Source organism: Sylvia atricapilla, chromosome 20 (genome assembly GCF_009819655.1).
Source record: "Sylvia atricapilla isolate bSylAtr1 chromosome 20, bSylAtr1.pri, whole genome shotgun sequence".
Classification (NCBI taxonomy): Eukaryota; Metazoa; Chordata; class Aves; order Passeriformes; family Sylviidae; genus Sylvia; species Sylvia atricapilla.
This window is the reverse complement of record NC_089159.1, coordinates 7,055,089-7,067,507: the sequence shown is the minus strand read 5'-3', so window position 1 is coordinate 7,067,507 and position 12,419 is coordinate 7,055,089. Positions and strand designations below refer to the sequence as shown.

The 12,419-nt window shown below is 66.1% G+C and overlaps 2 protein-coding genes across 5 annotated transcripts; both read left to right on the top strand.

Moving 5' to 3' along the window:
- GIT1 (GIT ArfGAP 1) lies at positions 1 to 8,522 on the top strand. 4 transcript variants are annotated; one of them, XM_066333400.1, is made up of 22 exons: positions 1 to 134; positions 2,997 to 3,130; positions 3,207 to 3,319; positions 3,404 to 3,509; positions 3,584 to 3,670; positions 3,780 to 3,910; positions 3,988 to 4,082; positions 4,163 to 4,205; positions 4,382 to 4,408; positions 4,705 to 4,753; positions 4,837 to 4,909; positions 5,526 to 5,623; positions 5,703 to 5,814; positions 5,894 to 6,021; positions 6,100 to 6,252; positions 6,334 to 6,561; positions 6,671 to 6,724; positions 6,997 to 7,083; positions 7,186 to 7,259; positions 7,353 to 7,535; positions 7,658 to 7,721; positions 7,817 to 8,522. In XM_066333400.1, the coding sequence occupies exons 1-22, from the start codon at positions 83 to 85 to the stop codon at positions 8,027 to 8,029; spliced, it is 2,304 nt and encodes a 767-aa protein (XP_066189497.1). In that variant the 5' UTR covers positions 1 to 82; the 3' UTR covers positions 8,030 to 8,522. The 4 variants fall into 4 exon arrangements, with proteins under 4 accessions (XP_066189497.1, XP_066189498.1, XP_066189499.1 ...); XM_066333401.1 differs by lacking the exon at positions 4,382 to 4,408; XM_066333402.1 differs by lacking the exon at positions 6,671 to 6,724.
- A 261-nt stretch (positions 8,523 to 8,783) lies between these two features.
- On the top strand, positions 8,784 to 11,369 carry ABHD15 (abhydrolase domain containing 15). The gene is made up of 2 exons (XM_066333399.1): positions 8,784 to 9,619; positions 10,863 to 11,369. Exons 1-2 carry the CDS (start codon positions 8,784 to 8,786, stop codon positions 11,338 to 11,340), a joined length of 1,314 nt encoding a protein of 437 aa, XP_066189496.1. The 3' UTR covers positions 11,341 to 11,369.
- The last annotated feature ends 1,050 nt before the right edge of the window (positions 11,370 to 12,419 follow it).

Here is a 12,419-nt window from a genome sequence, read left to right as displayed (position 1 = left end):
CGCTCCCCCGGCGGGCCCGGGGCGCCGCCGCCGCCCCACGCTGGCGCAGAGGCCCGGGCCCGGGCCCGCCTCGCCGCTGAGGATGTCCCGGAAGGCGCCGCGGGCAGAGGTGTGCGCCGACTGCAGCGCCCCAGGTAAGGGCCCCCCCGCATCGGCACCGGCACGGCCGCGCCAGCCCCCCCGCGCCTCCTGCTGCCCCCCGGAGCCCGCCCGCCGCGCCGCCGAGAGCCGCCTCTGCGCCCCGCCGCGTCCCCCGCACCCCCGCCAGCCCCCTGTGTGCCCAGAGGTGTTTGCCCCCGGACTGCTCCCCGTGACCCCTTTGGCATTTCCTTCGACACCCCACACCGAGACCCCTTTGCACCCTCCCTGAGTGCCCCCAGGATCGCCCTGGTTATTCCTTTCTGCGCCCCACTCTGCACACCCGGGGGAGCCCCACTGAGTCCCCCGTCTGCCCCCAGGAACCCTCCGATATGCCTCCAGTGAAACGCCTTGATGAAACCCATTACCCCCTCGCTGCACCCCCTTTTCGCCCCCTGGAATACCCTAATTCGCTCCAGACACAACCCCGATACCCCCGCATGCCCTCCTCCGTGCCGCTCCAGCGCACCCCGCGTTCCCCCCCGCCCCCTTGTACCCACCCACCGCTTTCTCACCCCAGCGCGGGGGCTGCTGGCACTGGCTGGGGACGCGCCGGTCGGTGCCGGCAGCGCTGGTGACCCTGTAAAAAGGCAGGATGGTGGGGGACACCCTCCTGCAGCCCACAGCCAGCACCCACGGCAGCCGGATCCGGGCTTGGCGGTGCCGGTTGGGTGGGCCGGGCGGCCGCCGCGCTGCAAGCCGGAGCCGAGCCTGGGCAAGACCGTTCCCATCCCCGGCGGTGCCGGTGCCCACAGCCCCTACGCTTGTGGGCGTCACGGTGGGTTTGGCCCCCTAAACCCTGCCCACGGTAGGGCCGGACCCCAAACGTGCCCGTAGCCGGTGCAAGGTGGCCCCACGGCAATGAATGAACTGGTCTCCGAGCCGGCCCCGGAAAGCTGCCCGCGGGCCAAGGCTGTGCCGAAATTATTCCGGCCACGTGCCAATGGCCGGATCCTGCCAGGAGAGCTGTCGGCACGCGTGGGCGAAAGGCTGCCCTGCCTCCAGGCATCCCCAGTGCCGGCGGGCAAGCGGGGGGCCAGGGGTTCCCGGGGCGGTGCCGGGTCTCCCTGCTGCGGCCAGGGGAAATGGAAACCGGTTTCTTCCAATCTCTTATCGCCTGGCAGCCATGGGAGGAAATGAGTTATAAAGTCCAGAGGCCGTTTCCTAGCGCGCTGGGAGCACCCGCTGTCGCTGCCGGGGATGCGTTGCCTGGCCCTGCACGGAGGGAGTGCCCGTGGGGTGCTCTGATCCCTCTGCCCGTCCTCCCTCGGCCCCGTGCAGGGATGCCGGCTGGCCCCAGCCCTGCCATCACCAGTGCGGGGCCGAGTGCTGGGGGTCCCGGTGTCGGCCCGATGCAGGGATTGAGGTGCTGGGAGCTCCCTTGGACTCCGCGATCCTCCCAGGGTTTGGGGTGTCCCTGTCAAGCGCTCCCCGAGCTGCTGCAGTGCCCACCCGCATGTCACCGCATCCCAGCTGCCCTAGGACGGGAGGGGCTGTTGCCCCAGGGATACCCTGGATCCCCCCGGCTGGGGGCCCGCGGGCCGGCTCCCCCCGCACGGAGCGTCCTGTTCCCGGCGGTGGCCGTGGGCAGCGGGTGCGAAGGCACAGATGCCGCCGCACCGGCTGCCAAGGCGCTGCCATCTGCGTGCGCGGGGCTGCCAGGCTGGGGGGGGCACCACTCCCCCCGGCCACCCCACCCCGGCCCCGGGGCACTGCAGCGTGGCAGGATGCCGTGTCCCTCTAAACGGTGTCACCAGGGCTCTGGAGGAGGGGAGTGAGGAGGGGTCCGGGACCCTGTAGGGAGGAAGGAAGTGGGGGAGGTTTGGCTGCCTGCCTGCCTTCCTCCCTCCCTCTGTGAGGTCGTGGGGCCACTGTCCCCCCTCGGGGCCATCGGGCAGGCCAGTGCGGCCACCTCCCCCCAGGCCCTGTGTCCCCGGGCTTGGGGCTGCCCCTCCCGTGGGACAGTGTGGGGTTTGTGTAGGACCTACAGAAACAAGGGGAGGGGGTGGGGCTGGGCAGAGGGTGGCCGGACTGCCCCGTCGTGCCCGGCAGAGGGGACACCTGCGAGCGATTCAGCATCGTTGCCGCGAGCCTGGCGGCGTTTCCCGGGAGCGTGGGGCTGTGACCCAGCGGGGGTCCTCAAATCCTGTCCCCATGCTGCTGTGAACAGCTGCAGCTCAATGGCCAGACCCCTGGACCCTAGGACCCGTTTTTGGGGTGCAGGCGTGGGGAGTTGCTGCCTGGCTGGGATCAGTGCCCCCGCGGGTGCCGGGGCTGGTGCCAGCGCGGGGCCAGCGCGGCTGCTCAAACGGCCCTTTGTTCCCGGCGGGGACACAAAGGGCTCCAGTCCGGCAGGCCGGGGCCAGCGGCGGGGCTGGAGGGGCACGGCAGCGTGGGGGGCCACAGCACCTGCCCCGGAGCTGGGGTGTCCTCTGGGCTGGCTGCGCTGGGGTGCTGAGGATGCAGAGCTGGTGGCCACCCTACATAGGAGTCCATGGTCTGGGGGTGCGCACCCATTGTGGGGCACACTGCCCCCATCCAGGACCCCCCAAACACCCAGCCAGGGGCTCCGGGGTTGAGTGACCTTGCAGTGAGCCAGGGTGCCCCTGATCAGAGTGTGCTGGCATCATCCCTGCCACCAGCTGTCCTCCTCATGGTGGGGGGCCAAACCCTGCCCCCCTTTTGGCTGGTGGTTGCTATGGGAAACCCATGGGTTTCCCCTGGTGATGGGCTGAGCCCCTCTCCATCTCCCGGGAAATGGTTGCTGTGGCAACACATCCCCCCTTGCTGGATGGATGCATGAGGAGGGGACAGCATGGGGAGGGGACACCCCGCTGACAGCCCCATGCCACCCCCAGATCCTGGCTGGGCGTCGATCAACCGCGGGGTGCTCATCTGCGACGAGTGCTGCAGCGTGCACCGCAGCCTGGGCCGCCACATCTCCATCGTCAAGCACCTGCGCCACAGCCCCTGGCCCGCCACCCTGCTCCAGGTGGGTGCTGGGGACACTGGAATGTGGGGAGATGCACACCGGGACCCCCCGTGCCCACTGGGCCTGTCCCCTGCAGATGGTGCACACCTTGGCGAGCAATGGGGCCAACTCCATCTGGGAGCACTCGCTGCTGGATCCAGCGCAGGTGCAGAGTGGGCGCCGGAAGGCAAACCCCCAGGACAAAGTGCAGTAAGTGCCCTCTGTGCTGTGGGAAGGGGGTCAGCACTGGCTGGCAGCCCCCTCCTCACCCCAAAACTCGCTGCCCACCCCCAGCCCCACCAAGTCAGAGTTCATCCGTGCCAAGTACCAGATGCTGGCCTTCGTCCACAAGCTGCCCTGCCGGGATGATGACGGCGTCACTGCCAAGGACCTCAGCAAGGTGGGGTGGGGGCTCAGGGACCCCTCTGTGGCAGTGGGGACAGATCCCCCCATTACCAGCTCTCTCCTCTGCAGCAATTGCACTCGAGCGTACGGACGGGCAACCTGGAGACCTGCCTGCGCCTGCTCTCGCTGGGTGCCCAGGCCAACTTCTTCCACCCGGTGAGCTCTGGTGGGGCTCGGGGACCCCAGCGGTGGTGTGGGGCCCAGGGGGCTCCTGGAGCCCCATGCCACATGCAGGCTGCGGGGCTGATGCTGCCCATGCCTGCAGGAGAAGGGCACCACACCACTGCACGTGGCTGCCAAGGCTGGGCAGATCCTGCAGGCAGAGCTGCTGGTGGTCTATGGTGCCGACCCTGGGGCGCCCGATGTGAACGGCCGGACCCCCATTGATTATGCCAGGTGAGAGCAGGGAAGGGGGTCACCCCTGCCTGCACCCCCACCTCGGGTGGGCATCACCCCTGCCGGCCCTCCCACAGGCAGGCAGCCCAGCACGAGCTGGCGGAGCGGCTGGTGGAGTGCCAGTACGAGCTGACTGACCGGCTGGCCTTCTACCTCTGCGGCAGGAAGCCGGGTGAGTGGGGGGCTCTTGGGGTGAGGGGGTTACCCTGGGGGGACCACGTGGCCCTGCTCACCACCCCTCTCTTTGTGCAGACCACAAGAATGGGCACTACATCATCCCGCAGATGGCTGACAGGTGAGTGCCTGGCGCCCCTGGTCCCACTGTCCCATGTCCCCCCCAGCATCCCCGCTGGGCTGAGGGGGGGACCCCAGTCACTGGAGCATCCCTGGGGGGTGGGGGGTCGGCGTGCCCGCGCATTTAACGTCCGCCTTTATCCTGTTCTTCCCTCCGCTGCCTTCTCCGGAGCGCAGGGTGCGCCCAAAGTGCATGGCACAGAGGTATTGTCCGCTCGGCTCTCGGCTCGGGGGGCCCCCCATGCTGCTGGCATGGTCCCCCCCTGTAGCCCTGGCCGCTCGGCCCAGCCTGGCACCCAGGGGGCACTCGGGGAGGGGGGTCCTGCTCGCCCCCTGCCACCTCATCCCCCTGTGCCTGCCCGCCAGCCCTGCTTGGTGAAGCCCCCGATGCCTGAGGGGGGTGGTCCCTGTCTTGTTGGGCTGCAGCTGGGGACTGTTTTGATGGGAAGAGGCCAGGAATAACCCCCACTTTTTGTTTCCCCCATCCCCGTACCCCCCAGCCTGGACCTCTCTGAGCTGGCCAAGGCAGCCAAGAAGAAGCTGCAGGCGGTGAGTGGGGGCCAAAGCAGGGCCGGGGGGTGTCCCGTATTCTCCTCTTATCCTCCCTGACGCTGTCCCCTATACTGCTGCAGCTCAGCAACCGCCTCTTCGAGGAGCTGGCCATGGACGTGTACGATGAGGTGGACCGTCGGGAGAACGACGCGGGTGAGCGGGGAAACACGGGGTACAACCCCCCGGGGCCGGGGCGGGCGACACGGCACGGGGAGGAGCAGCCGGCGGGGCCGCGGCTCTGCCCTGCGCTCCCCTCCCCGATCTGGATGCGTCTGCCGGGACCGCAGGCCCCTCCTTCTTCATTCCTCCGGCCGGGAGGGTTTGCTCAGCGCAAGGGGCCGCCGCTGGGTGCCCGGGCTGGGGTGCTGCTGGAGGTGGGTGCCGGGATCTCCCAGGGATGGGGGCTCAGCCTGCAGTGGTGCTCCTGATCTGGGGGGTGGCAGGGTGGGGGGCTGTCCCGTTTTCCTGGCGGGTTGGGTGCCAACAGACGTGTCAAACTATCCTCCCACCAGCTGGGGGGTGCTGAGCTGGTGCCCGAAAGGGTGAAGAGCGTGGGGGAGTCCTGTTAGGGGGTCATAGGGGGACCCCAGCCGTGCTGGGTGGCTGGGGGAGGTGATTCCCGTCAGCCTGGCCAGGCTCCGCTCCCAACCCCAGCGGGCTGGCCCTGCGCCCGCGCCTGCGTCCTGCCGGCTCCGAGCCTGCAGCCTGCTTGTCCCGGGGAGTCCAGCCCCTGTGTCCCGGGGCTCTGACACCAGGTGCCTTCCTGCAGTCTGGCTGACGACGCAGAACCACAGCACGCTGGTGACAGAGCGCAGCGCTGTCCCCTTCCTCCCTGTCAACCCTGAGTACTCAGCCACGCGCAACCAGGTGAGGCCCCTTTATTCCATATGACCTCCCTGTGCACCCAGACCCTTGCTCACCTCCTTTTTCCCTCTCCTGTCCCCAGGGCCGGCAAAAACTGGCCAGGTTCAACGCCAGGGAGTTTGCCACCTTGCTCATCGACATCCTCGGGGAAGCCAAGCGCCGGCAGCAAGGGAAGAGTCTGCTCAGCCCCACAGGTGAGGCACAGAGGGCAGCGAGATGGGGCTGAGCACTCCTCCCTGCCCTGTGCTCAGCATTCCCCTCGCCCTCCCCCAGACGCCCTCGACTACTCTCTGCGGAGCCAGAGTGACCTGGACGACCAGCACGACTACGACAGCGTCGCCTCTGACGAGGACACAGACCAGGAGCTGCTGCGCAACGCCTCCCGCAACAACCGCGCCAGGGTGAGCCGGGGCCCCAGCCTGGACCCTCACCCGGACCCCTGGCTCTGGGATCCTAGCACTGAGCTCCTCTCCCTGCAGAGCATGGACTCCTCCGACCTGTCAGATGGCCCCATCACGCTGCAGGAGTACCTGGAGGTGAAGAAGGCTCTGGCTGCCTCTGAGGCCAAGGTGCAGCAGCTGATGAAGGTGAACAACAGCCTGAGCGATGAGCTGCGCCGGCTGCAGCGCGAGGTGGGTGTGGGGCCAGCGGGACTCCCCTCCTCAGTGTCCCTCTGCTCCTTGCTGATGCCTGTCCCCTTCTCCCGGGTGCAGATCCACAAGCTGCAGGCAGAGAACACGCAGATCCGGCAGCAGACTGGTCCTGCACATCCAACCCCGGCCCCCAGCGAGCGGCCAGAGCACGGGCACCCCCCGGGCACGACCCCCTCACACCGCCGGGACCGCCAGGCCTTCTCCATGTACGAGCCGGGCTCGGCACTGAAACCCTTCGGGCAGCCCGTGGAGGAGCTGGTGACGCGGCTCCAGCCCTTCAGCCCCGGCGTGAGTGTCCTGGGGTGGGTGGGAGGGTTTTGGGGTGCAGCAGGCCCCCCAGCCCCGCAGGGTGCTGGGTCCCGTCCCCGCGGGGCCGTAACCTTTCGTGTGTCGCCAGGAGGTGGAGGACGAGGCTCTGTACTCCATGCACATCCCGGCCAGCGTGTACCGGGTAAGGGGGCCGCAGCGGGGGCGGCTCCTGCATGGGACGTGGTGGCTGTTGCCTGCCCAGGATGTGGCCTTTGGGATGTCCTGTCCCCCCACCGCCCTGCTGCCCTCTGGGTCAGGCCGGGGACCTCCCCAAGGAATGGCAGCTGCGGGATGTTCCTGCATGCAGGGTGGCGGTGTCCCCTGTGCTCGTCCTCCCCTGCACGTCACCAGGGTCCGGCTCCACACCCTTCTCCACCCCGTTCAGCATGGGCTTTCCTTCTTTTCCCCCTCCAGATCCGGAAAGGTCCATCTGCCTCCTCGGTGCCCTTCCCTCCATCCTCCCCGCTGCTCTCCTGCCCGCCTGATGGTGCCCGACACATGGTGACGTATCAGGGAGGGGGAGAACTCTTGGAGTGGGGAGAATCATGGCCCTGTGTGGAGATGGGGCTGGGCAGGGCTTGACACTGCTCCTCTCCCCTCCAGAGCAAGCTGGACCGGCACGGCAGTGGCACTGACAGTGACTATGACAACACACAAACTGGTGAGGTTCTGATCAGGTGAGTGCTGGGGCTGGGGGCTGCACCAGGGTGCTTGGGGACACAGGGACAGGGGGCTGATACTGACCCAGGGCGGTTGGTTGCTCCCTGCAGCATGGAGGGGAAGCGGTTTGGGGATCTGAGCAAGGATGAGGATTTCCCCCATGAGCTGGACCCGCTGGACGGGGAGCTGGACCCTGGCCTGCCTAGCACAGAGGATGTCATTCTCAAAACTGAGCAGGTCACCAAGAATATCCAGGAGCTGCTGCGGGCAGCACAAGAGTCCAAGCATGACAGGTAGGACTGGGGCACAGCCTCAGGGTCCTTCTAGACACCCAGACCAGGGGCTGTGCCTTGTCACTCTCCGTGGTCGGGACCCGCTGTCCTCCGCTTTGCTCACCCTTTTTCCTTGCTCCCAGCTTTGTGCCCTGCTCAGAGAAGATCCACTCGGCTGTGACAGAGATGGCATCACTCTTCCCTAAGGTAGGAAGAGCAGTGTGTCCCTGGGGTGGTTGTGCTCCCCACCAGATGCTGTCAGCCCCCCTGAGCATAGGTTCTGACGCTGTGCTCCACCACAGAAACCAGCACTGGAGACGGTGCGGAGCTCCCTGCGGCTGCTCAACACCAGCGCCTACCGGCTGCAGAGCGAGTGCCGCAAGACCGTGCCCCCCGAGCCCGGCGCCACCGTGGACTACCAGCTCCTGACCCAGCAGGTCATCCAGTGTGCCTACGACATCGCCAAGGCCGCCAAACAGCTGGTCACTATCACCACTCGTGAGAAGAAGCAGTGAGCGCCAGTCCGCGTCCCCTCCCCCGTGTCCCCAGGTCCCCACACTCTCCGTGTCTCCCTTCCCTCCGGCGGCAGCCGGCACCTGGGGCGAGCGTGGCTGCAAGTGGCCTTTTTGGGGAGCCGGGGTGCGGGGTTCCTCGTGCCCCCCGCACCGTCAAGGAGCTGGTGCTCAGCCTGCGGGGTAGGTGCCTGCGTCCCCCTGTACAGCCCCCTGCCCACCCCGCAGCACGCGCCTAACTTATCCTGTACATAGCCTCTGTAGCTGTCCGTGGCGGCGGTGGCCTTGTACCCCCACCCCCCACAAAAGCCCCTCTCTGGGTGGCCGGTACCCCCGAGGCCACCCACGGCATTACACTGGACTGGGGCGCCCGTGGGCTCCCCCTCCCCGGGCGTCCTGAACCCCTCCCCGGGCGTCCTGCCCCGTGCCGGGGCCGCGCTCCCCACTGTAAGATGTGTCCTTGTACATTTGTATCAATAAAGGTGTGAGCATTGCACGGGCGCCCGGCCCCCAGCTCCTGTGCCCATGGAGGGGCCGTGGCTGCAGGGGGTTCATTCCCTCCTGCGCCAGGCAGGGCTTGGCCACGTGTCCCTCCCGTTTCACCCAGTCCCCTTGGCCCTGCTGGCCGCTCACGCCATCCCCGGCACAGCCCTGCTGTTTGCCCAGCCCCGGGGCTGGGCTTTCCCAGCACGGCCCCGCCATCGCTCTGTGAACCCGCCGACCAGCGGGGCTGCCGGCTGCAGCTCCTGCCGTCTCCATGCTGTCCCCGGAGGGTTTGGTGGCCGCAGCCGCGGTGCTCGTGGGGCTGGCCCTGCTGGCTTGGTGCCTTTGGGCAAGGAGGCTGGAACTACCTGGAGACCTGGGAGAGGAGGAGGAGGAGAAGGAGGAGGGGATCCCCTTCATGGCCGAGGAGGGCTCGGGGCACTGCCGGCTGCTGTGCAAGCCTTCGGCTCTGGCCCAGCACCTGGTGCGGAGCTTGGGGCGCTCAGCGGCGCTGCGGGGGGGACGCTGGCCGTGGCCGTGCTGGCCCCAGCTCCAGATGCTGTGGCAGCTCCTGCAGCCACCTGAGCCGGAGCCGGTGGTGGCCCGTGAGCTCCTGCAGCTGCCCGACGCTGGGCTGGTGGCCCTGGACTGGCTGGTGGGGCCGTGGGGGGCTGCGGGTGGCGGAGGGGGGATCTCCAGCCCGGTGCTGCTGCTCATCCCCAATGCTGCCGGGAAGGTGACGGGGGGGCTGCTGCAGCTGGGGCTGCGGGCGCTGGAGCGGGGCTTCATCCCCGTCATCTTCAACCGCCGGGGCCACAACGGCTGCCCCCTCACCACCCCCCGGCTCCAGCCCTTCGGGGATCCCGGGGACCTGCGGGAGGCTGTGACCTACCTGCGGTGCCGGCACCCCTCTGCCTCTCTGCTGGCCGTCAGCGAGGGCTCAGGCTCGGGGCTGCTGCTCGCCTACCTGGGCGAGAGCGGCTCCTCCAGCCGCCTGGCTGCCGCCGCCTGCCTCTCCCCCATCTTCCGTGGCCGGGACTGGTTTGAGGCCGGGATGCCCTGGCTTTACGAGTGGCCGCTGCTCCTCCACCTCAAGCAGGGATTGAGCAGGTCAGTGCAGTCCCTTGGGGGCTTGGGGAGGTGGACGGGGAACCCCTCGGTCATCCCTGGGGGTGTGCATGGGGTGGATGCTGCTGCCGATACCGGGAGCCCCAGTGCAGGGGCAGAGGTGCTGAGGGCAGCGAAACGAGCTGGTTAATGAACACCTGCCTGGAGCCAGCTGCCATGGGGCCAGCTGGGCCACCACACGTGTCCCCAGCCTGGCTGGGGCCGGGGCAGCATCTTGGGGTTCCTGAGCTGGGAGATCTGTCACCTCTGGGAGGGGTTGGTGAAGCCTCTGTGTGGTTTTGGGCCATGAGGGGTGAGTGGGGCTGGCCCCTCTCCCTGCACTGCCCTTTGTCCCCAGCAAGACCCGACCCTCCCGTTAGCCCTGTGGGGAGACTGATGCCAAACCCACAGCTGGACAAGGGGCTGTGGCTGCTGCCGTCCCTTTCCAAGGGATCTGCGTTCACTATTGCCCAACAAAGCCAGGCTCGAGTGGGCCAAGCACTGGCTAAGACAGGAGACAAAATGTTCTGGGCCAAGGCTTTGAGCAAGTGGGCACTTCCCTGGGTGGTGTTGAGAGCTTGTGGGGGCAAAGGGACCCTGCAGGTTGCCAAATGGGGGCCAGAAGAATGCAGGTAAACCCCAAAACATAGGGGCAAACAGGTGACAGGTGAAGCTGCAGCAAATCTCATATGGGTGCAGCAAGGTACAGTGCTTACTGCAGGGTTGGGGTACTGGGGAGTGGGCAGTAGACAGTCTCCCCCCTCTCTATTTCCTGATTCCCACTGCAAATGCTGCTGTCACGGTAACGAAATGGGAGTGCCGGCTGTCTGCCGTTGTCATGGCACCCTGGCTGTGCTGTGGGGACCCTCCAGGATCCCTGGGAAAGAGCTGGGATGGGCCTCCTAATCCACTTTGGGGTTAGGGCTGTCGAGGTCACCCCTATTCCCGTTTGTGCAGAGCCAGGACTATCAAGCAGCCTCGACATGGGCACCCTAGCTGGTGGCACCCCCATGGCAGCATTCCTATAGCCCCCAGCTGCAAGTGTCATCCCTGTGACCCTCCACCCTCACAGCAGCATGCCCCAACCCCTGCCAACATTCCCTGTGGTCCCCATCCCAGGCAGCATCCCCACGTTCCCCCTGCCCATGAAAACATCCCTGAAGTCCCCAGCACCGTCCCCACTGCCCCCAGCCCCTGGTGGCACCCCTGCAGCCCCAAGCCCACGGCGGCCGCCCCATCCCCGCAGGTACGTGGGGGCCCTGGCCGAGGTGGTGGACACGGACAGGCTCCTGGGCAGCCGCTCGCTGCGGGAGCTGGAGGAAACCCTCTTCTGCCGGACTCGGAGCCGCCCCACCAGCTGGGAGAGCTACTGGGAGCGCAACGAGCCCCTGCGCGACGCGGACGAGGCGGCGGTGCCGGTGCTGTGCCTCTGCAGCGCCGATGACCCCGTGCGCGGCCCCCCGGCCCGGAGCCTGCCCAGGGAGCTCTTCCGCAGCAGCCCCTACTTCTTCCTGCTGCTGACCCCACACGGGGGGCACTGCGGCTTCCCCCGGCGGGGCCCGGGGCGCTGCTGGGCACACGAGGCCGTGCTGGAGTATTTCAGGGCCATGGCAGAGTTCCTGCGGACGGAGGAGAGGAGGAAGGGGCTGCCGCGGCCCCGCAGGTGGGGGGGTCTCCCGGTCGAGCCCCCCGTGTTCACCTGGCAGAGGTCCTACACGCGGTAACTTCCCCAAGCCAAGGGTCTCACAAAGGCAGGCAGACACTCCGTGTACTAAAATTACTTTATTACAGTTGATTTTTTTTTTTTTTAACATTTCCTTTGCTATGATACAAAGGATACTTACAAACAAAATATTACATATGACCTTATTTTTTTTTCTCTTCTCTTATTTTCTGACAACTTGGTAACAGCTTTAAATGCACAATCTATACAATTAATACAGGTTATATATGAGCTATAATGTATGTTGAACCAGAAGAATACCAGAATACTGACAATATACTGTACATTAAGCCTTACCAGTTAGTGCTCGTGGCATTTTCTACAAGAAGGAAAACGCACACCTGTAGATTCACTCATACCAGCTGGTGCTACCAGACACGGAAGCAAGAAGGAGTTTAATTCCCCTGGTTAAATCCTTCGTGGCTCATCACCGTGGTGCTGAGCCTGGAAACCTCAGACCAGTGTTCATAGTAAAACAGCAGATATGTGTGTGTTTTTTTCTATCTAATGCTCTGTGGCACAGCACGGCACCAGCCGGGCTTGGCCATACCTGGATGACGCCCCAGAGCAAACGGCCATGGCGCTGGGGCCGGGCGCTGGGCGAGCTCTTGTTTTGGGGAGCTGGACCTCCTTGGGGAGGGGGAGAGGAGGAAGAGGAGGAGGAGAGGAAAAGCAGCAACAGCTTTGCTGTCATCAGCAGGCAGCTCTTGGGTTTGTGCACATGAACAGGCGGTCGCCGAGGGGGAAGAGCAAGCCCAAGGCATGGTGCTCCCAGCACGGCTCCGAGCCCGGCCGCACACGGAGCTCGTGCCCGGCAAACCCTCCACGGGGTCGGGCAGCAGCTGCCCTGTGGTCACCTCCTCACCAGGAAAGGTTTGCTTTTGTTTTGCAGCCAAAGCCAGAGGTGTGTGGCTACAGGTGTGCACTTCCCCTCCTCCCGCTGGGGTCTACATCGCACTGATAAGGTTACATTTTTGTTTTTTATTTAATTTTTTTTTTCCTTTTTAAAGCAACCAGCAAGTGAAGCATTTTTTTTTTTTTTTTAGTTGACTGGCAAAAAGACCTGGCATTTGCACAAAA